Source organism: Thrips palmi, unplaced genomic scaffold (genome assembly GCF_012932325.1).
Source record: "Thrips palmi isolate BJ-2018 unplaced genomic scaffold, TpBJ-2018v1 HiC_scaffold_17, whole genome shotgun sequence".
Taxonomy (NCBI): domain Eukaryota; kingdom Metazoa; phylum Arthropoda; class Insecta; order Thysanoptera; family Thripidae; genus Thrips; species Thrips palmi.
Genome location: NW_023144626.1, coordinates 2013480 through 2034285, shown reverse-complemented (window position 1 = coordinate 2034285; position 20806 = coordinate 2013480). Strand labels below are relative to the sequence as shown.

The following is a 20806-nucleotide window of genomic DNA, read 5'->3' as shown; positions in this document are numbered from 1 at the left end:
CTCATCAGCGGTAGGCAACCCATTAGACAGCTTGTGCACCACGAGTGCGTTGGGTTGCCTGCCCTCAGGGGCCGCAGGGACCGTGCCCCGCCAGTCTTGGCCGCTACATTGTCTCTCCTCCAGGCCCGGCAGCCCGGCCAGCCTCACCGCCAGGCGACGCGTGCAGAACGACTTTGTATCTACCAGCCTTGCTAGCTTGCTAGACCGCCGCATGTATTTTTAGAGCTCGTAATTTGATAAAAGCATGTGCGCGATGTCCTTCACTACACCATGAGCAAATTGGACCGGGACCGGCGGCGCGGCCCTCCGACCCAAGTACGGTGTCAGGAACCCACCATAAATATCGGTTATATCATTTACATGCTGTCAAGTTTTTACAATATTTACATTTGCTAACCCCTTTTCCCATAAAAAGAATTAAATCTCTGAGGGATATTTTCCCGTGTCTCACCAGGGCTCAGGGCGCTTCAGTATGCTACAGTTAGGAAACTTCCAGTTCACAGCTCTTCATCAAATGCAGAACAAATCCTTCCCTAATTAATTGGGAGGCAAATTTTGTGTGTATCCGAATAACTTCATCCTTGTAGATCACTTCCAAAAAGAAAATGGGAGGAAGACAGAATAGAATAAGAACAGAGGAAAAAAGGAAAGACAAAAAGTAAAAACAAAACTGCACTAAAAATGGGGGAAACAAGGGGGGGGAGACTCTTTACAAAATGAATGAAAAAATTCAAGAAAACAAGCAAGGAACAAAAAATGTGCAAAATAAACAAAACTTCCCAGAAGAAACTCAAATTTCTAATTTATTGAAAAAAGTGATCCAGTCTACAAGGAGTAGTTATAGTGCCCGCGGGGGCACGGAAGCCGGTGCTAGGAGGCAAGAACATTGGAGTTCACATCACTAATAATATCCTTGTTGGAGGAAACAACTTTTGAAGCAGTTGCCCTCTGCTTCATATTAGGTAAAGGCACATTTCCAACCGTTTCTCCAGGGAGAAGCAGTGGTTGAACATTCAATTCTTTCCTCATTTCCTCCAACTTGGTCCACTTTTCACTGGTAAGCCAAAGCCACAGTGCCAACTTGTCATTCAACGCATCCTTTGAAGGCTCGGCAATCTCACGTAAACTGTTAGAAATCACAGATAAGGCAAATATTTTAGAAAAAGTGGGAAAGGGAAGAAAACTTCACGATTGATGTGCTATGTACTTACTTGAAGTACTGCCCTGAGGTTTGCTGGAGGTCTGGGTGTAGAGCTACATGCAACACTGCCTGAGCACCCTGCCTTGGGGATTTAATGAAAGCCCACACAACTGGTCGTAAAATGAACATCAATGAAGTTGTGAAAAACCCTGTGTTGCGAACGATGTTGGTATCCACAATACCCGGGTGAACAGCATTTACAGTAACATCAGTTCCTGAAAGAAAATCAAAACAATTTGTGCCATAAATTAAACTGTGAACATTTTGAAGCTTGCCAATACTCGAATTCCTCAGCCTACCTTGAAGACGTTTAGCCAATTCTCTTGTAAAGAGGACATTTGCAAGTTTGCTTTGATTATAGGCCCCACTCTCACTGTAGTTATCTGCACTGTTTAAATCTTGGACATTTATCTTGCCTTTGTAGTGTGCTGTGCTGGCAACATTGACTATGCGGCTGGGTGCTCCTTGCTGAAATAAATTTAAAAAGTTTTACAAAATTCATTTCAGTTACAATGATGATTTTTTTTTTTTAAAGGAAACATTTGAAACTAATACCTTAAGCTTATCAATCAACAAGTTTGTCAGAAGGAAGTGGCCCATATGGTTAACACCTAACTGTGTCTCAATGCCATCCTGAGTTGTTTCACGTTCACCCCACATCACACCAGCATTGTTGATCAAGATATCCACTTTTTCTTCATCTGAAATGTAAAGAAAATGACAATAAATTATGTTTTGTTTTGAATTATGTTGAAACATTAAAAGATGTTCTCAAAGAAAACGTTGAAAAGACACACCCCTTTGCAGGCGGCGTACAAATCTCTTGATGGATTCGAAGGATCCTAGATCACAGTACCTACAATATATGTGTTTGTTTTCTGTCTCTAAAAAGATTTCCTCTCGTGCCTGAAAAGGGGTAACAATAATGTGGTAAGTGCTTTTTTTACTAAAACACAATACAGGACAAGAAGCTTAATTTTAGAAATAAGCATTCGTACCGTAGCACACCGATCTTTGTCTCTGCAGGCTAAATAAACCTTTGCCCCTCGTTGTGCTAGATTTTTAGCGACTTCAAACCCAATGCCAGAGTTGGCTCCTGTAACGACTGCTACTTTTCCTCCAATATTGACAGGAGCATCAAAATCTGGGCCTGAAAGTCGTTCTCTGTGAACAAAACCAAAAATGAAAACAAAGGAAACATCATTCCACAAAAACCTAAGTTGAATGAGTTCGAAAGAGCAGCAATGAAGACACACATAAACCAATACAATCAGACTAAATAAATAAGAAAATAAATGAGAACTAGTAGAGAATCAGCAGCTAACCCTTTCAGGTGTATCACCCAAAAGGTGTACAAGAGTTACTCACTTCACAACGACAGAGGCACCCGCTCCTACACCAACACCGGTGAGCACTTTGACCCAGAACGGAACTTTATTCATGTTTGCTGGTAGACTTCAAGAAATATATTCTTCAGAAAAAGAACATTTCTTCTTGCAGCACGATTTGACTGCCTTGCCTTGTCTTCTGCTTCTGCTGCTCCTTCATGAAAAATTCTTCCACGGCTATAAATTTCTCATTTTTGGTGCCATGAAAAATCGCGGCGTTACGCGGCGGGTGTTTTGTTTTGACAAGTGTCAACATTGGTGGTTGTTTCGCATTTTCTTTCTTTTTAGACCGTAATCAGTGGCCCTTGTTCGGTTCAATTCAGAAAACGAAAATGTTTTCACACAGGCAGGTTCATCACGCTTCTACGAACGCCAAACTTTTTCTGTGGTGAGGCGCCTAAGTGTTGAGTGCTAACTTCTAACCTTTCCAAGACTACTGTCTGACATATTTCGATTTTTTAAAAAAGATATTGGTTCTGTATCGTAGCTTAACTAGCTAACCTAATGTAATATTCTTACATGAGACTCCATCTTTCCGCACTGAATGTGTTAAGCTTATTCTAACAGATATCTTAGCCTCTAGGATTTCATGCAGTTAACCCAACCAGCCCATTCATTTAATCAAATTGTAAAGTCCACTCTCACGTTGATCTTCTTTTTTTCTTTACAGACTGTTAATATTTAGGATCATTTCACATCTTCAACATGTCAGACGAAAGGCTTGTGACTGAGGTCCCCAGCAGCCTCAAACAACTGGCCCGCTTAGTTGTTCGTGGGTTCTACAGCATTGAGGACTCCCTCATGGTTGATATGCTCGTGAGGAACCCATGTATGAAAGAAGATGACATCTGTGAACTCCTCCGTTTCGAAAGAAAAATGCTTCGCGCTAGAATAGCATCTTTACGGGCTGATAAGTTCATCCAAGTAAGGTTGCGTATGGAGACTGGGCCAGATGGAAAGGCTCAGAAAGTCAACTATTATTTTATTAATTACAAGGTATGGTTTTCGTTTTCTAAACTGCTCATCCTATTTTCATTTTACTTTTTAAAATTCACTATAATGCTTTATTCTACAGACTTTTGTCAACGTTGTGAAGTACAAACTGGATATGATGAGAAAACGTATGGAAACGGAAGAACGTGATGCTACAAGTAGAGCAAGTTTTCGCTGCCCTGGCTGCTTGAAAACATTCACTGATCTAGAGGTACAAAAATACGTAATTTTTTCCGCTTATTGAGAAACTATTGCAATTGAATTTATTAAACTTTGCTAATTATTGTTTTTATTATCTTAAAGGCAGATCAACTATTTGACATGGAAACCGGGGAGTTTAGGTGTACTTATTGTCGTCAAGTTGTTGAAGAAGATCAATCTGCTATGCCTAAAAAGGATTCTCGTCTCCTGCTAGCAAAATTTAATGAACAACTAGAACCTTTATATATACTGTTACGGGAAGTAGAGGGCATCAAATTAGCACCAGAAATTTTAGAACCTGAGCCTGTTGACATCAATACTATTCGAGGGTATTTATTTATCTACTGTCTTAAAATTGGAACTCCCATATGTACTGCATTTTTCATGGATTTTCGTTATTTGCTTTTTAAGGCTTGACCTCAAGAAGGGCTCTAGTCTTAGACCAGCGGGAGAGAACTGGTCCGGAGAAGCTACTAGAGGTCATGGCTTTGCTGTGGAAGAAGCAAGGGTTGATGTTACTATTGGAGATGAGGATGCCAATGCAAATGCTTCTGGTGCACCACGAAAAGAAAGGCCAGTTTGGATGGTGGAAAGTACTGTCATGTCATCAAGCGACCAAATGGTACATAGCTTTTGTTATTTGGTATCTACTATATAAGGGGTACTTTGATTCCTGATTTTATTCATCAATGTGTTTTATCTCTTCTTAGGCTGATCGCATGGACAGTGGGTTACCAGACATGGCAGCAGTGGCTGCTGCTGCAGAAAGATCATCAGTATCCATGAATTCGGCTAAGACAAACTCAGCAACAAATGAGGACATCATGTCGGTGTTACTGGCCCATGAGAGACCCGCCGAAGCAGCACCAAGTGCTGCATCTGTTACTGCAGCAGAAGCTTTAGGAATCAAATCAGAAAGCCTTGACAACATAGTGAAAGCTGAGCCAGGTAAGGTCTTTCATTACATGCAGAAGATTTTTTCAAAAGTGATACACAACATTTCCAATAGACCCGTGTGACTAAATTTTTCAATTTTCTCTTCAGAAATCATGGATTCAGATGACGATGACATGGAGCCAACAGTATCAGTTGGTGGCCGAATCGTGCCTCTGAGTGAAGTCAATGATGATTTGGTCGCTCAGATGACCCAGAGTGAAAAGGATTCATACATCCAACTATTTCAGGATCATTATTCTCATGTTTATGACTGATGTTGATTTTGTCTGAGTTATGGTAATTTAATGCAGTCAATGGAGTCAAAGAAATCAATTTTAAATGTAGGTCAGATTTAATCAATTTTCCTGGTAAGATAGAAGTGGGCTCATGCTCAGTTACTTATTTCGGTTTTACTCTTAGAAATATTCATAGCTATATGAAAACATATTTTCTTGAGACTGATGTTGAAAAATAAAAATATTATGTTGAATAATGGTTATATAAAGCTGTGTAATTGCCTGTTTAAACTTTGTATCTGGACAACAGAATATTTGGAAATTATTTTGATCTGGTTGCTGGGCGAGGCAGGTACGAATGGCGAGCAGCCTCCGGGTACTGATGGTGCTGGTCGAGCTGGTCTAGGCTGGCGGGGGCGCTGCGTCGGTGGCGCCTGCCTCCGCGGGCGCCGCTGTGTTGCCGGCCTCGGGGATGGGCGGGGTGTTGCCGGCCTCCGGGATGGGCGGGGTGTTGCCTGCCTCTGGGATGGGGGGCGTGTTGGCGGCCTCGACAGCCGCCGAGCTCCCGGCCTCCACCCCCGCCTCGGTGCCGCTGCCGCTGCCGGTCTCGGCCGTCGACGAGGCCTTGTGCGTGGTCGCGTGCTTCCCCGTGGACTTGGACGCCTTCCTCGCGGCAGTGGTCTTGCCTGCTGGGCAAGTTCGAGAACGACATGTGCAGCAAGAGCACGGCGGCGCCAGCGCGGCCAAGTTGCTACCCCCAATGCGGCGCGCCTGGATGCTTACCCTTACCCTTGTGGTGCGCGGGCTGGGCGTGCACGGCCAGCAGCAGCACGGCCACGGTCAGGGCGAAGGACAGCGCCACGGTGGACCTGGGGGCGGCCATGTCGACGCGTCGCGGTGGCTGGTCGAAGCCCGACGGGGAAGTGCGGTGCGCGCGGGCGGCCCTCCCTACGGCGCCAGGCCCGGTGGCGGTGCGCAGTGCGCGGCCGCGTGCGAGGGTCCAGCCACCCGCCTTCGCCCGCGTTGGCGGCGTCCTTGCGGGAGCGACAAGGACACAGGCACAGGCCCGCTTGCACAGCGCGAGCTTGCCCGGTAGGCACCCTTATCTACACGCATCACGGCCGGCCCCGCCAAGGCGCGCCACCCCGTCAAGAAACGGCACGGCGGCCCCATTTTTGGCGCGGGAAGGGAAGGTGCAGTTTCGAAATCCACAGTCCTCCCGTCGTTCCGGGATTTTGAAAAAGGCAAAGAATATGAAGGGACAAAAATCAATTTTTAATACAACTAAACATATCACAGGTTACCACAGCAAAACAAACATTACAAGAGTGTAAGCAAACAACATATTACATTAGGTTTCAATTGGTAATAATAATAACAATTTGGTACTAAATGAGAAATGATTGGAAAAAACACAACATAAAATTAGAGTCAGTCATATAGTACTTACTTCTAACGGTAAGTACAAATTGTTCAAAAATAGGTTTGCTGTCCTAATGTCATTTTTCACCCATAAAAACAAATCGAAAATTAGAAACTCATTTTTGACAAATACACAATTAAAATTGATACATGGTTTGTGACATTTGTATGGCATCACACTACCACTCTGTTTTTGTAATACCTGATAAGGGTCTGCCTCGTTTCCTGAGAAAATTATGCTCCACATAGACATTCTATACATTTATACACACATAATATTAATGGGCACATGAAATGCAAGTATACATTGGCACAAGTTAGCTTATTAATTAAACGCATACAGTCACACAGTTTGTCGAAGAAAAGAAGTTAACAATAGGAAGTACAAACTAAAATGTGAGAAAACAATTTATGGAGCTGACCACAAAGTAGGGGAAGGTCAATGAGACAGTGAAGTAAAATTATATGGCCTTAAGAAGTGTTTGAGTCATCAGCATCAATATCGCTTTCAGGGAGAACATATCCTTTGATGAAGGGCAGTCCAGTTCCTGTAGTCTGCTGATAATTGTAATACGAATTCCCAAAAAAGTTCAGCAAAGTTATCTCTTCATAAAACACTCGCTGGTTGAAAAATGACCAACTCACAAAAGTGTATCCAATCAAACAAATGGGGTTCACAACTAAAATCTGTAAAAAGTAAAGAAGGGTTAAGTTAAACAACTCTTAAGTTGTTCGCTTTAAAGTCGGTACAATACTAATTGTAAACAGAAACCGGAAATTACCTGTGATCCTACAGACCAGAGAAACCATCCTACATATGATGGGTGCCTCATGTACTTGTAGATTCCGTCAGTAATGAGCACATGGTCTTTCTTGTGTACACTCTGAACCTCGTGATTGAAATTTGTGCTTGCAGTCCACATAGCGAGTTTTCTCAAAAACTCACCAGAGACGCACATTAACAATCCGATAGCATTTAAGTACCATGTTGTTTTTAAACCTTTTAAGCAGAAACATAAAGTGGCATATATTAGAAATTTACTAAAACCCTGCAAAAATTTAAGGTAAACATGTGTGTTGACTAACCTGGGAAAAGATAAAATTCCACAAAATATTCAAGCCAGCATGCTATAGCAGCTACCTTATACTCCCAACCATTGTCTAATACATATGAGCGAACGGAAAGTGTGCCTGGGTTAGTGACTGCAATGGCCAAAAATTCAGAGAAGTGAAACATAGACAGCACACAGGTATGCCTGAAATAAAACGTAGAGATATAAAAATTTGTAATTTTTAAGAAATGGTACCTAGAACAAATGTAATGATAAATAAACATTCATCATGTCATGGCGAGAAAACTTACACTCCGAGAGGTTTGAGGGGACTGGATCCGAGGTCAACAATTATAACACCAATTGCAAATACAACACCTAGAAATGTAGCTCTAACTCCAACCTAAAATGAATATAATATTTAAAATTCACTCAAAATAGTAAGAGTGGGAGAGATGAAAATGACAGAAAAGGGTGCTTATCTTACCCTATACTCCTCATCTCGCAGGAATCCCTTTAAATAGATGTAGTCAACACAGAGAAAAGCGGGCAATAACGCAGCTATGTGGGTCCAAGTTCGAACAATTAAAAGACCAAGACATGACGAAACTCCCATAAAAAAGCAATTTAAACTTAAAAAGGTATGCTCGTGGACCGCCATGATGTAAACAACAGCTGCAGAACAAGCGATTACCAACCTAATTTGTATTTTTAAAAAAAGGGCCGAAGATGACGTTTTATTGAATTGATCAGCTAACAGAGAGTAAAGTGTTAAACCACTTATGAACAAATTCTTTTTTCTTCCTGTCAAATCGCTTAAATTTTGTGGTCGTGAAAAAGAAAGAAGGATGAATTTCTCATAAGGTCGTTATGAAAAAATAGTATTGCGCGACTCGCGCCCTCACAGCCTGAAGATCGTTGTGTTAAAGAAAGCGTTTTGTTTCAAATTTTTGTGTTTGTGGGAGAAATGACATCCCTACCTGAAGGTAAGTACCTAGGCTATGATAATAACGTCCTTGGTTGGCTTAATAACTTTTTGTCTAGTCTGCACATGTCTGGTTTGTCATGAAACTAATGAATCTCTTTTCACACTTGCAGTATTGCAGGGGAAGCCTGTTAACGATTCCCTCAAACCAATTTTGTGGATTGTTGGTACCTGGGAAGCCACTGCTGGGAAGGGATCCTTTCCTACCATCAACCCTTTCACTTACTGCGAGCGGATTCAATTTTCATCGTTTGGTCAACCTTTTCTCAATTATTCGTCGCATTCATGGCATCCAGAAAAGAAGGTTGCAATGCACATGGAGACTGGGTATCTGCGAATTAAACCAGGAACTGATCAAGTTGCATTCATGGTGGCTCACAATTTTGGTATGGTTTTCCCTAAAATCTAGAGTACTGTCTGACGTAGCAACATATATTGAAATAGAATTTCTTATCTAGGTCTGACATCGTTAGAAGAGGGAAACATATCTGGTAATCAAGTTTCTCTGAAGTCAACTCAAATTTCTCGAATGTCATGGGCCAAAGAGCCGGAAGTAACAAAGGTAAATGCTAAAGATTCGGATAATTTATCTTCAAGTGTAATGAGAATCTCATTTTTGTTTTCTGTTTTAGCTTGAGCGCACATGGTCTCTCAATGATGATGGTACTTTGGAGCAGGTTGTATTCATGGAGACGAAGACATCTTCTCTTTGTGAGCACTTGAGAATTAAGTACAAGAAAATAGATTAGCCCTGTGCATTCATATCACCTAAAAGCAAAGGAAATAAGATACACTTGTTCTAAAAATGTCTTTTTATTATAGAATTCATTATCAATAATGGATCAAGCAAAATGCTTAAAAAAATAGCATAGACATGGATAATGTCTAAACAATGATCCAAATCAGGTGGACACAACTAATATGGGGAAAAGAGATACAAAAAATTAATATGAATCAGTCTTGAAAACATTGAGATATATCTCTCTTAAAATCATGCCTTGAAAAATTGATTTTGATTTTCATTGAGGTACAACAATTATTCTAACAAAATTAGCTTACAAATATTATCTACTTTGTAACCACATTGTAGAAGCTGCGACGCCATTTATTTTTACATCCTTGAAACCCTTCAATGTTTGATGGGCTTGAAACCAGAGTGAACTACAATTTTCCACCTCATTGTTATCAATAGGCCTTTTCACTTCACCAGTATCACTTTCATCATCGCTATAGATGTTAGTCCCTCCACAAATGCATTTTGGAGGATCACTGGGGGGTATCAATCGAATTATAGCATGTTTTCCACTAGTAGGAAGATTGTAGCGCTCCTTTGGAGTAAAGGCAGATGTAGCGAGAATGGTGTTATTTTTGCGAATAAATAAGAACATATTGGTTGGTGACAAAGGTTGTTTGAAAAATGAATGAAGATCTTCAGAAGAAATCAAGCACCTGGAATTAAAGTGAATTGAGGCATTATCTGACTAATACTACAAATATTTCAAGAGATATCCTCACATCAAATCAGCCAAATATCACAAACCGGAATAATGAGAGCAAGTTGCTTTGGTGAGGGTGTTTGGAGTCGAGGTGCCCAAGTAGAAGAGGAGGAAATTGAAATCTATAAACATCTCGAGGGCTCAGTGGTGTGGCTCCAAGGATCATCGCTATTTCTTGAATCATCCCTTCATGGGAACATAGCTCTTCTTCCAAATTCTTAAATTTAAACAAATAGGGAATGACACAGTGTTGGTAAATGATTGTGATACAACCACAACCAATCATACCTGAAATGCGTTTTGCATAGATTCAAACATTCCTTTGACTTTAATAAATTCATTTTCTGCCTGGCAACTTCGAGCTCCAGTGACAGTCGAAGAATCCTGTATGCAGAAAGGGAAAAGTTGAAAGGCAACTTCAGATCAATCCAATGATTTCCATCAGTTTAGTAAGCCGTCACTATAATTACCTGTTCTATTTTTCTACTCAAAACAGACTTTAATTGTTTGTATGGGAATGGTATTTGCTGTCGCTGATATGCAATATGTTTAAAAAATTCTACTGCGAGGTGGGAGCAACTAGAAGCTGTTAATGCATCCTTAAGTTCAACATTGATTAGAATAGGAGACGACATACTAGTCTTTAAGTCAGGAAAAGTTGTTGACAACCACAACTATAACAGTGCTTAACCACAAAATCTTTCTGCAGTTCAAGAGGAACTGTTGAACAGCAGTGTTACCAACACTACCAAGATCAAGCTCATTGAACTGCAATGTGAATGAGTATGAATTTTTGACAACTTGAAACAAAACAGCTGACAACATTCCTTCGCACCCCCTCCAACTTCATTTCTGTCGGTCGGATTCTGAAGTTTATCGTCGTAGCGACGAAAGTATACAGCTTGTTTCTCGTTTGAAGCATTTTTGCGTCTCTTCCTAGATCCCTCTAGAACACTGAAATGTACTGAGATACGTGGCCTACCGAATCGACTACAATCGTTGTCTTGGGCCTTGTTTTCTTTCCGTTTTGTGTACACCCACGTTTTTAGGGGAAACATGGCGGACAGTGCCAGTGAGAGTGATTCCAGCTCGATAGACGGCGGTCCTATAATGATGCCTCCCTGTCCTGTGACTCGGGAGCAGCTTCAAAAGAGAATTGACTCCCTGTCTCAACAAAATCGTGTTCTTAAAGTGGAGTTGGAAACATACAAGCTAAGGGTCAAGGCACTTCAGGAGGAGAACAAGGGTCTTCGTCAAGCATCAGTCATTATTGTGAGTTGCTCTTTATTCTGCTTGATTTACGCGTTGTATTTTGTTCTCGTACATTGTAGAAGGTATGATGTTCAGCACTGGGTTCAGTTTCGGCTTGACTGTGCGCCTTTCAACCAGGTTGTGAGAGAAGTTTGGTTAGCCCCCTAGCCACCTTCCCTAGCACTGATAGTTGTCAAACAATTTTTATATTGTTTTCTCTCAGTTGTTAGTTTCATTCATATGTCTCAAAATTAGCCTTCTACAGTGTTTTGATTTGAACATTTATTTAGCTTTTTACCCAATATTTATATCTTGCTTCTAGATCAATGTTGTCTGTTCATATTGAACAGTTATTACATCCAATCGCCTTTCGAGTTGCTGAATGATGGTATCTTTTTGTTCACAGCAAGCCAAGGCTGAGCAGGAGGAAGAATTCATCAGTAATACGCTCATGAAGAAGATCCAAGCTTTGAAGAAGGAGAAAGAAACTTTGGCTCTGAACTACGAACAAGAGGAAGAATGTTTGACTAATGACCTCTCCAGGAAATTAAATCAAGTGTGTATTATTTTCTAATGTTTCTTCAGACAGCATAGTCTTTGACCCTGTTGCTTTACAAGAATGTACTTTTAAATTTCAGTTGCGCCAAGAGAAATGCAAGCTGGAACAGACCCTGGAGCAAGAACAGGAGTGTCTTGTCAACAAACTGATGCGTAAAATTGAAAAACTTGAAGCAGAAACTTTAGCTAAGCAAAGTAATCTTGAGCAGCTACGCCGGGAGAAAGTTGAACTTGAAAATACTCTTGAGCAAGAGCAGGAACTCCTTGTCAACAGGCTCTGGAAACGCATGGATAAGCTTGAAGCTGAAAAACGGTACACTTTCATTCAGTTTGATTTGAACATTTGTTACTTTCAGATAGTTAATTAACCATGCCCTCTATTTGAATTTTAGCTCTTTGCAAATTAAGCTTGATCAGCCTGTGTCAGATCCTACATCTCCTCGAGAAATAAGCAATGGTGATACTGCTGCTAACTTAAGTATACACATTCAAACTCTTCGCAGTGAAGTAGACAAACTTCGGCATCAGTTGTCATTTGCAGAGAAAGAACGTAAGTTTTCAATTATTGATAATACACCATATTTTTGTACCGTCCTTAATAGGCACTTTGATTTACGAGCTCACATGCTAGTTAAAATAATTTGTCTGATGTTTATTAACAGACACAGAAAAAATGCAACATTACGTGAATGAAGAACGTCACATCCGTGAAGAGAATTTAAGGTTGCAACGGAAGCTTCAGCTTGAAGTGGAGAGACGGGAAGCTCTATGTCGTCATTTGTCAGAGTCTGAGAGCAGGTAGGATGATATAAATATTGTTGGCCTAGTGTTCAGGAGATTTGAAGTTCTCTTACCCAATGTGTATTTTTTGTTAGTTTGGAAATGGAAGAAGAGCGTTATTACAATGAAATGGCTGTTTCTGGCGGAAATATCCGATCTCGCACATTGTCCAGCCCCATTCCTTACAACCCATCTCCAAGTTCATCACGTCCCCTCAGTCCTGGTGAGTTTTGATGAAGCCACTGTATTTTAAATCACATGTATTGGTTATAGATGTCTCTAATCCTTTGATGTACCTGTTCTGTTCAGGGATGACCTTGGTTGGCTCAAACTCGCGGGATAGTTTCTCTGGTCCCATAGGGCCGGCCTGTGGAACAGGCCTAGGCCGTTGCTATGCATGCGGACAGCCGGCTTATCCTCACGTTGGGGGCATCGCTCCGGTCACTCCCATCCCCATGCCTCCGTGCAGGGACAGGGACAGTGTGGTGGGGGGCTTCCTCCCGCGTTCCTCGTCCCCACCGGCCCCTCCTCTCGCCGTCAGTCCTGTGAGTCGAGTAGAGAGGCTTGGCACTCATCCCATTTCAACAACTCTGTTGACTGATTCTGTTTGTTCTATTTTAAACAGGGTATGATTGGAAGGGTGTGTCAACGAACATCAGAAAGGTTCATCAAGCCGGCCATCCCCTCAAATGCTGGATCTTTGCTGAGTGTAGTTGGAGGGGCTTCTCCGATGGCTAGTCACAACTCATATGTTCCTGCAGCTTTTGCTCCAGCAACTTCCCCAGGCCCTGCTGGGTCTCCAGCTTCAGCAATGTCTCCAGCATATGCCATGTCACCAGCACCTGCCATGTCTCCGTCCTCTATGTCCATGTCCCCAGCGCCACCCATGTCACCAGCATCGGGTGCAAATGCTTCTCTTTCGCCCTCTCCCATGGATGTTGGGAAAGGTTAAAGGAGTTAGTTGAGCTTCTAATCCATGTGGATTGCACTTATTCTGTGATGTAATAATCAGTTTGGCTAACTGTTCCATTTAGTATTTGATTCAAATTTTGTTATTTACAATTTTTAAATTGTGTTAAATTTGCAAGTCAACATGTGTGCTTTGCACCAATACTTTATTTTGATGTTTAAAACTCAGTTCTAACAGGGTTATCATGTTATTCACTAAAAGAAAAACAAAGATAGTTGCCCTTTTAAGGCCACTTGTACATTTTTTATTCTCTGGAATTAGAGAAACTTGTTTTGTCTCTTCTTCTGAAGTATTCTTGTTAATACCATGGCCAAGCCAAAGTAGTTGTTGTTACAAGTCTAGCTTGTCTTATTTGACACTTATTCTTTCTAATTAGTGTGATAAAACACACTGCAGGTTTTTGTATGGTTTGTACAATGTGTTATTATTAGACTGAACTGATTTTCTTTTTTAGGACAAGGATTTATTGTCCTGCTTGAAGAACATAGTCTTTACTTAGTAGGAAAACAAACACTTACTGTATTTACTTGTGTGTAACCTGCATGTTCAGTTTCAAAAATTTACTTTTGTCCAACCCTATGAAAGCAGCTCGCAGATTAAATGCAAGTAAATGCAGCTATTGTTTCCTTGTTGCACATTGACTGTAGAAGAGAGGAGATTTGTTTGAAAATTTTGTTGTGATTTGCCATGAGTGTGTCTTTTGTAAGTCTAGTTTTTATTCATCATTGGCTCAGACACTTGTTCACAACATTCTGTTTATTTTGCAACATGTCTTTCGGGGCTTTTTTTCTTTATGAAAGAAAAGAAAGAATTTCTAAATCTGAAGTTATCCTGAATGCATGTAATGAATGTGCCACTTTTTTTGTCTAAATGCCTCAAATCATGTGTGTACTCATAATCATGCTTCCTTAATGTGAGGAGTGCCAAATTTAATATTTTTTATCTTTAATTTATGTTGATGTTAGCATTAACATTTTCAACAGTTTGGCTTCAAAGTTAATCCAGTGATTTTTTGGATGTAAGGACTGAGACAATGTATCATCACATGAAATCAGAATTGCAGAATTGTTATGAGGTTTTCAACAACTTCCCTAGTCCCCCAAAGTCCTTTTCATTTAGTTTATCTTTGGGAAAATTGAAGTTCAAACTTCTGTGAAACTGTTTTTAAGTCCATTTCTTCTCTAGATCAAGTGCTGCTAACAAGCAGAATGTTCAGATCCCAGGTGGGCCCTTTAGCAGGTTCATAAATTCTGTTGAAGATAACCAAAGATGAGTGACATTTCTCATAACATATGCAAACATTATTGAAGTTGTAACCCATTGTTAGTGGCTCTCACAAAAACCCGTTTCTAATGTCTCTTGTATCTGGTCATTTCAATTTTTTCTATCAAAATTCATTCATGTTGTTGCAATTGTATTATTTTCTCTAAAATGTCTGTGACTTGCCTTATTTTTGTTTTGCTTCTGGCATCTAAGGGTTAAACTTCTAATACCTGTCTAAGAAATTTGAAAAATATTGTGTAAATGTTGTATTTTTGAATCTTTAATGTTGTTCATGTCTTTGTGGTTACAATGCCCTTTTGCTGGTTTATGTGTGTTAGTCTGCATGTTTGTAGATACTGTGGTAAATTCAATGTGAGCTGTATAGAAAACCAAATATGGATCTTCTCTGCATTGTACATTGTAAATTGTCGTTTCTCTTATCTTTCCAATGATTTTTTAAAAATATGCTGTTTCTTTAAGAACGGTCTTTAAGATTCAAGCCAGTGTGAAAATAATGTTGAGTGTCAGTCATAGGAGAATTCCACTTATTTCACAGGTTCCTTTTCTCTTGTGTGTCCTGAAGATACTTTGTCTCTGTCTTTTTTCTCATTAGTGGTAGTACTCATTTTCTTCATACATAGCTGTAGAAAAAGTAATTCAATGGCATGCCAACACCATCAGTCTAGCAATATCAGTATGTCTATCAGTAAGAACATTCATAATTAATTATTCCCTAGATTTTTTGTTTGTTTAGCAGAAGATATTGCATTATTGAATGCAATAATGTTCTCCAATTAGGAAGGTTTTCTTTTTCTTCTTTAAATCATGGAATCTGATGCTGTCATTTTTATTTACATCAATCAACTTACTAATGGTGTACTTTTCATGTAAAATTTAATCTTAAGATTTGATAAATCTGTTCAATCTACAAGTAGTAGCTGTTTGGGTTTTCCTTCAAAAATGTCGAATGGCACAGCATGGGGATTGGTTCTCTCATTGAGTACTGAATTACTTTTCTTGTGTCATTTTGTCTTCCGTTAACACAAGCTGATAATTCACTGTACTATTTTTAAATTTAAATTTGTGGGCTTTATCTGGCAATCTCCTTTGTAAACAATGTGGTATGGTTGTGAATGCTGAAAATAACATCAGTGCAACTATGTAATATAATTAATTCCACATCATATTTGATGTGATTATGATAAATCAGTCATATTTCAGTAAATCATAATGTATATTTTTTGTTTTACCTTATCATATATGAGCAAACAGTTTCAGTCAGCCACAGGTACAGTCTAAATTAAAAACAGTTACTGACACTCGAGTTTGGACATGACAAACTCAGGTGAGACAAACCAGCAAGAGTTCTCTTTAAAAAATATGCGGTTGATGAGCTTCATGCCAGTTGTTGGGGAAAAGACATGGAGGTGGAGGTGGGCGTAGAAGCAGAAGGGTGGCCAGTGGAAGCCCAGTGTGTAGTCCGCCATGTCGGCGTTGTGGTCCCGGAGCACCTGCTCTGCCACACTGACCATCCTCTGCAGCAGGGGCTTGTGTTCCTTCGTCAGCGACTTGACGTTGCGGATGTGCTCCCGCGCCACCACCAAGAAGTGGTGCTTGGCGATCGGCCGGATGTCCCGGATCGCCACCAAGTCCTCCGCGGACACGAGCAGCTCCGTGCCGGCGGGGTTCTCTCCACAAATCTGACAGAAGACGCAGTGCTCGCGGAAGGTGGACGCCATGGCGAGTGTTGTGTTGACGAGTTGGTCTTGTCCGCGATACTGACTAGGTGAAATGCCACGCCGTGTGGTTGATTGTGTGGATACTTATAGAAGTACTTCATAGAAGCACTTGAACCAGTTACACTTGAAAACTGGGGCACCTGATTCACATTAACATTCAGCACTAGAAGTAAAGATCAAAGTCGAGACATGACATACTCGGGTGGCACAAACCACCAGGTGTTCGGTTTGAATATGAGTCGCGCCATGAAGCCCATGTCCGCGGTGGGCGAGATGGCGTGGAGGTGGAGGTGGGAAATGGAGTGGAAAGGCGGCCAGTGGAAGCCGAGCCGGTAGTCCGTCATGTCGGCGTCGTGGTCCCGGAGCACTTGCTCTGCCACGCTGACCATCCTCTGCAGCAGGGGCTTGTGCTCCGACGTCATCGCCTTGGCGTCGCGAATGTGCTGCCTCGACACCACCAGGAAGTGGTGCTTGGCGGCCGGTTTGATGTCTCGGAACACCACCAGGTCCTCGGCCGAGACGACCAGCTCCGTGCCGCTGGGGTTATCTCCACAAATCTGACAGAAAATGCAGTTTGCAGGGGGTTTCTCCGACATGTCGTAGGCCGAAACGGACAGGCGTCGCTTGGAATCGATGAGGTCTCCGGGATCCCGGCAAGTCACGCAACGGCCAGCGCGAAACACTACGTTTTGCAGAGTCACAAAATGACAGCAGAACACTGTCGTCGACCAGAACCACCACTTCATGTTTCTCATGTCACTGTTTTGACACTACACAACCAGATTCACATTGGTATTCGATGACTATACAGCTTAAGAAACATTACGCCGCTACATGTAGCTCGAGTTTTCGGCTGATTTAGGTCATTTAAACCTCTTTAAAACCTTTTATGGGTATTTTTTGACGCCTCTTATTGCCAATCTTTTCATTTGTTCAAATTGCTAGGTTTTTACTTATTCCTTTCCCGTTGTGTTTTGGTTGTCACGTTGCTACGACTGCAAACTACCAGCAGACGACAGCTGACTGACAGCTCAGGACAGCTCTGGTACTGACAGAAGCAGGTAAACACTGGGCGACACACTGTTTGCATTGTGATCTTTTAACTTCTTGGCGATCTATTTGATTTTATTTTGCCTTGTTCTTAGAAAAGCTTGTTTCCAACGCTATAATGGCTGATGATGGTGATAATGAGGGTGTTACTGATTCACCCAAGAAAGGTAACCTCGAGTTCTCTTTGCAATTTTTTATTTATTTTAGTTTCTCTCTGAGTTTGTTTTTATTTTCGACAACCTGTGTTACCTACTCTTCAACCTGTGTGCAGGACCAACCCTCTCAACCAGCACAAGCAGTTTTGAAGCTCTCGATCCACATGATCCGAACCTTAGTCGCCTCGCCACCACTATGTTTCAGAAAACGTCTGACTACTTGTTTGGTGAACTGACTGCCACACAGGTTTGAGGTTTGCATTGTTTATTCGAGACATGTTTTAAACCTGTGTTATTTAAAGGTCATATTATCTTTTCAGGAGGACTACAGGCTTCTAGAAACCATGAACCAAGCTACCATAGCAAAGTACTCTGATATGAAACAAATTTCTGGCAACATATCGCGTACTATGGCAGATCTCAATGAAAAATGTAAGGTGTTTGTTAGTCAAATATTTTTTTGTTTATTTTAAAGAATGAAAATTTACCATTGATTTTATATTGACAGATATGAGCCTCCAGCCTTACTTGGACCAAATTGACCAAATAGAAAGCAGTGTGAATAAATTGGAGCAAGCGGCCTATAAATTGGATGCCTACAGCAAACGTCTTGAAGCCAAATTCAAGAGCTTGGAAAAGAGATAATTTCTTGAATACCAAGTCAATAAAAAATGTGATATTTCTTTTAATAATCAATCAATTGCTGTTGATTTTTTGAGTGAAGATGCATTTACAATCATGTACATTGTGGAAAGTTAATATTAATACAATTTTGTCAATTATTCTTACTATTGTCTCAAATCATCACAAATCACTGTCATACTGCATTTATTCTCAAGTTGTTTAATTAAAATGTAAGGAAGTTAACCTAGTAGTATTTATCATTCAATTTAAAATGGCTGCCACACGACTCTCATTCCATCTTCTGTCACAGGCCACACCAATGTTCCCCCCACTGCGGGCGTTGAGTCTGTCTGTCTGTGTTGCTGTTGCCACCCAAATATCTCTTCATCCCTTAGCTCAGAATGGTGTGCTGAGTCCCAGGCAGTAACTGCTGCAGTTCCACCAACAGCTGGTTCACTGGTGAAGTCTTTATAATGGCCCATGACTTTTTTTCCCAGCACTCTTGCTGGTTGAGCTAGACGTGTCTTACTCCAACTCTGACGATTTTGTTTGGCCCGACGAGAAGTTTCCCAGTCAGAGTTGTCTCTTTCCACTGTGGCGGATCTATGCCGCAAGTTCTTTTCTTGACTCTGGGATTGCATTTGTAAGTTCCACTGTCCACTGGAAATGGGTAGTCGCTCAGGTTCCAGACTAGCTTTGTTTACATCAGGCTTTTCAGCTGGCACAAATGTTCCGCGGCCAGGTTCCACTAGATAACGAACTGTTTGATGACACCTGAAAACAATCAAAGTAAACTTCATTTTTCTTCCAAAATTTCAACTTGTTTGTCATCCCACGGCTTGTCCTACCGATAGCCACGCTGGTCCGCCGTGTACTCGGTGACGCGCAGCACTCCGGAATCCACGTAGCCGAAGCTGCCGCGCACGCCTCCGTCCTCTGTGCGAGTCTCTTCTCTAAACGACTGGTGCCCCGTCGAACCTGACAACAACAACAACAACATTGATGCATCACCGGGGCAGAGGAGAGCCGACCATCAGAGATTGCTCCGTGGACGGATTTTGCGTGTAGCGCCTGTGAAGTGGAGGGTAGGCAAGCCCGCCGGACACGCGTGCGTTGCGGGGCACAGGCGATCCAGTTTGAGGCCGGCAGGCGGCAGCACTTACCCGTGTCGTAGGCGAAGCTGTAGGCGCCGTGCTGCGGGTCCAGGGAGTAGTAGTACTGCGCGCTGTTGTGGTCCTTCCCCGCGGCGCGCAGGCCGTGCAGACCCACTGCGGGCGGCAGTGCGGGCGCCGCGCCGACGCCATCCGCGTTGGCTGCGAAATGGAACACCTACCGGCCAGTAGCCGCCAGCAGCTTGACTTCATTGCTCTTTCTCACTCACGCCTCTCACGGGACGTCCCACGAGTGCGAGAGAGACAGGGCGATGACAGTGAGACGACGTACCGCAGTGACGATGAGCGGGAAGACGCTGCCCCACGACGGCATGGCGGCAGGGCGTGCAGGGCTCCGGGCAGGGCTGTCGTGGCGGTAGGGCGGAGGGCGGACGACTGGCCCCATTCGGGCCCCGCGAGGGCGCGCTGCTCCCCCGCCGCCCTGCCATGCCCTTCCCTGCCCCTCCTAGCAGCCCAACCACAGCCCTGCAGAGTCATCCTTCGTCTCACATTATTTTTACCGCCCTACAGGCGTGGAGGTGGTGGCCGTTTGTTGCGGCTGCTGATTCCGAGAGTCGTTTCCGTCGCTCTGTCTCTCTCGCACACCTATGCGGGACGCCCCGGTGGGGGCGGTAGAGACTCTCGGAATCAGTCTGCTGGACACTCGCCTTCAGCGATGTCTCCAGCCCCGCCGCGGGGCGGCGTTAAACAACTTACTTTTTTTCGCCCGGCCGGATCGCACACGTTTGCGAACGCTTTTGGAGTGGATACCCATCCGGAATGCTGTTTGTCGAAACAAACATGTCAGCGAGAGCGAGCAGGGCAGAAGCTCGAGGGACGAGGACAAGCTCGTAAAATGTCGTGTCCATCGCACTGCCCGCCCATCCCGTCCCCGCTCTCCCTCCTCTCTGAATTTGGCGCAATCTCGATAGAGCCACAGGCTGATACTGAACCTCTCTCGCACCCTCAGGGACGCGCCATGAGTGCGAGAGAGAGAGAGAGAGAGAGAGAGAGAGAGAGAGAGAGAGAGAGAGAGAGAGAGAGAGAGAGGGAGAGAGACGCAGCACTGTGCAGCACCCCCTGCAGTTCGGGGACGGTGACGCGCGGCTGGAAAACAAACCAAACAGAAGCCAACGAGGGGGCCGGGGAGGACCTCATTCCGAACAGTGCTTGCGCGCTTGCGTCGCTGCGTCTCTCTCTCGCACCCCTGGGGCGTGTGCGGGAACACGAGAGAGACAGGGCGACGGTGGAGAGGACGCGCCTGCCGATGATTCAGGGCGGGGAAGTCAAGCCAGAGATGGAGACGGTCGGAGACGGTGCATTCAGCACGCAACTAAGTCGCTCTGTCACGGTTC

General features: G+C 42.8%; 11 protein-coding genes across 15 annotated transcripts; 4 read left to right on the top strand and 7 right to left on the bottom strand.

Annotated features, from left to right (window-relative positions):
* Positions 1 to 776: 776 nt before the first annotated feature.
* LOC117643590 (retinol dehydrogenase 13-like) lies at positions 777 to 2763 on the bottom strand. Its single transcript, XM_034382558.1, has 7 exons — positions 2570 to 2763; positions 2200 to 2365; positions 1999 to 2107; positions 1757 to 1902; positions 1501 to 1669; positions 1212 to 1416; positions 777 to 1126 (listed from the first exon to the last, which is right to left on the bottom strand). Exons 1-7 carry the CDS (start codon positions 2641 to 2643, stop codon positions 871 to 873), a joined length of 1125 nt encoding a protein of 374 aa, XP_034238449.1. The 5' UTR covers positions 2644 to 2763; the 3' UTR covers positions 777 to 870.
* A 24-nt stretch (positions 2764 to 2787) lies between these two features.
* On the top strand, positions 2788 to 5212 carry LOC117643589 (general transcription factor IIE subunit 1). Its single transcript, XM_034382557.1, has 7 exons — positions 2788 to 2977; positions 3260 to 3585; positions 3665 to 3793; positions 3886 to 4112; positions 4195 to 4405; positions 4494 to 4731; positions 4828 to 5212. Exons 2-7 carry the CDS (start codon positions 3295 to 3297, stop codon positions 4992 to 4994), a joined length of 1263 nt encoding a protein of 420 aa, XP_034238448.1. The 5' UTR covers positions 2788 to 2977; positions 3260 to 3294; the 3' UTR covers positions 4995 to 5212.
* On the bottom strand, positions 5110 to 5877 carry LOC117643591 (testis-specific gene A8 protein-like). 4 transcript variants are annotated; one of them, XM_034382562.1, is made up of 2 exons: positions 5745 to 5877; positions 5110 to 5641 (listed from the first exon to the last, which is right to left on the bottom strand). In XM_034382562.1, exons 1-2 carry the CDS (start codon positions 5836 to 5838, stop codon positions 5358 to 5360), a joined length of 378 nt encoding a protein of 125 aa, XP_034238453.1. In that variant the 5' UTR covers positions 5839 to 5877; the 3' UTR covers positions 5110 to 5357. The 4 variants fall into 4 exon arrangements, with proteins under 4 accessions (XP_034238453.1, XP_034238452.1, XP_034238450.1 ...); XM_034382561.1 differs by having other exon boundaries at positions 5110 to 5644; positions 5745 to 5867; XM_034382559.1 differs by having other exon boundaries at positions 5110 to 5644; positions 5739 to 5866.
* Positions 5878 to 6207: 330 nt separating this feature from the next.
* On the bottom strand, positions 6208 to 8270 carry LOC117643237 (protein-S-isoprenylcysteine O-methyltransferase). The gene is made up of 5 exons (XM_034381983.1): positions 7917 to 8270; positions 7741 to 7832; positions 7464 to 7633; positions 7160 to 7377; positions 6208 to 7064 (listed from the first exon to the last, which is right to left on the bottom strand). Exons 1-5 carry the CDS (start codon positions 8088 to 8090, stop codon positions 6849 to 6851), a joined length of 870 nt encoding a protein of 289 aa, XP_034237874.1. The 5' UTR covers positions 8091 to 8270; the 3' UTR covers positions 6208 to 6848.
* LOC117643240 (THAP domain-containing protein 4-like) lies at positions 8264 to 9371 on the top strand. Of its 2 annotated transcripts, XM_034381988.1 has the most exons (5): positions 8264 to 8415; positions 8528 to 8800; positions 8873 to 8976; positions 9047 to 9125; positions 9237 to 9371. In XM_034381988.1, coding segments are annotated over exons 1-5 (477 nt in total). In that variant the 5' UTR covers positions 8264 to 8396; the 3' UTR covers positions 9239 to 9371. The 2 variants fall into 2 exon arrangements, with proteins under 2 accessions (XP_034237879.1, XP_034237878.1); XM_034381987.1 differs by lacking the exon at positions 9237 to 9371 and having other exon boundaries at positions 9047 to 9220.
* LOC117643238 (MAD2L1-binding protein) lies at positions 9209 to 10692 on the bottom strand. The gene is made up of 4 exons (XM_034381985.1): positions 10381 to 10692; positions 10199 to 10294; positions 9955 to 10127; positions 9209 to 9863 (listed from the first exon to the last, which is right to left on the bottom strand). Exons 1-4 carry the CDS (start codon positions 10543 to 10545, stop codon positions 9479 to 9481), a joined length of 819 nt encoding a protein of 272 aa, XP_034237876.1. The 5' UTR covers positions 10546 to 10692; the 3' UTR covers positions 9209 to 9478.
* Positions 10693 to 10759: 67 nt separating this feature from the next.
* LOC117643236 (coiled-coil domain-containing protein 6) lies at positions 10760 to 15957 on the top strand. Its single transcript, XM_034381982.1, has 8 exons — positions 10760 to 11182; positions 11568 to 11717; positions 11800 to 12032; positions 12112 to 12269; positions 12382 to 12517; positions 12595 to 12722; positions 12809 to 13044; positions 13125 to 15957. The coding sequence occupies exons 1-8, from the start codon at positions 10967 to 10969 to the stop codon at positions 13449 to 13451; spliced, it is 1584 nt and encodes a 527-aa protein (XP_034237873.1). The 5' UTR covers positions 10760 to 10966; the 3' UTR covers positions 13452 to 15957.
* Positions 15948 to 16505, bottom strand: LOC117643242 (histidine triad nucleotide-binding protein 3-like). Its single transcript, XM_034381990.1, has one exon. It carries the CDS (start codon positions 16469 to 16471, stop codon positions 16043 to 16045), a length of 429 nt encoding a protein of 142 aa, XP_034237881.1. The 5' UTR covers positions 16472 to 16505; the 3' UTR covers positions 15948 to 16042.
* A 112-nt stretch (positions 16506 to 16617) lies between these two features.
* Positions 16618 to 17255, bottom strand: LOC117643239 (histidine triad nucleotide-binding protein 3-like). The gene has a single exon (XM_034381986.1). It carries the CDS (start codon positions 17224 to 17226, stop codon positions 16648 to 16650), a length of 579 nt encoding a protein of 192 aa, XP_034237877.1. The 5' UTR covers positions 17227 to 17255; the 3' UTR covers positions 16618 to 16647.
* Positions 17256 to 17354: 99 nt separating this feature from the next.
* LOC117643241 (biogenesis of lysosome-related organelles complex 1 subunit 2) lies at positions 17355 to 18458 on the top strand. The gene is made up of 5 exons (XM_034381989.1): positions 17355 to 17532; positions 17617 to 17688; positions 17793 to 17923; positions 17997 to 18108; positions 18185 to 18458. Exons 2-5 carry the CDS (start codon positions 17640 to 17642, stop codon positions 18319 to 18321), a joined length of 429 nt encoding a protein of 142 aa, XP_034237880.1. The 5' UTR covers positions 17355 to 17532; positions 17617 to 17639; the 3' UTR covers positions 18322 to 18458.
* LOC117643940 lies at positions 18345 to 19785 on the bottom strand. Its single transcript, XM_034383127.1, has 4 exons — positions 19744 to 19785; positions 19464 to 19629; positions 19149 to 19278; positions 18345 to 19074 (listed from the first exon to the last, which is right to left on the bottom strand). Exons 1-4 carry the CDS (start codon positions 19783 to 19785, stop codon positions 18567 to 18569), a joined length of 846 nt encoding a protein of 281 aa, XP_034239018.1. The 3' UTR covers positions 18345 to 18566.
* Between the last annotated feature and the right edge of the window lie 1021 nt (positions 19786 to 20806).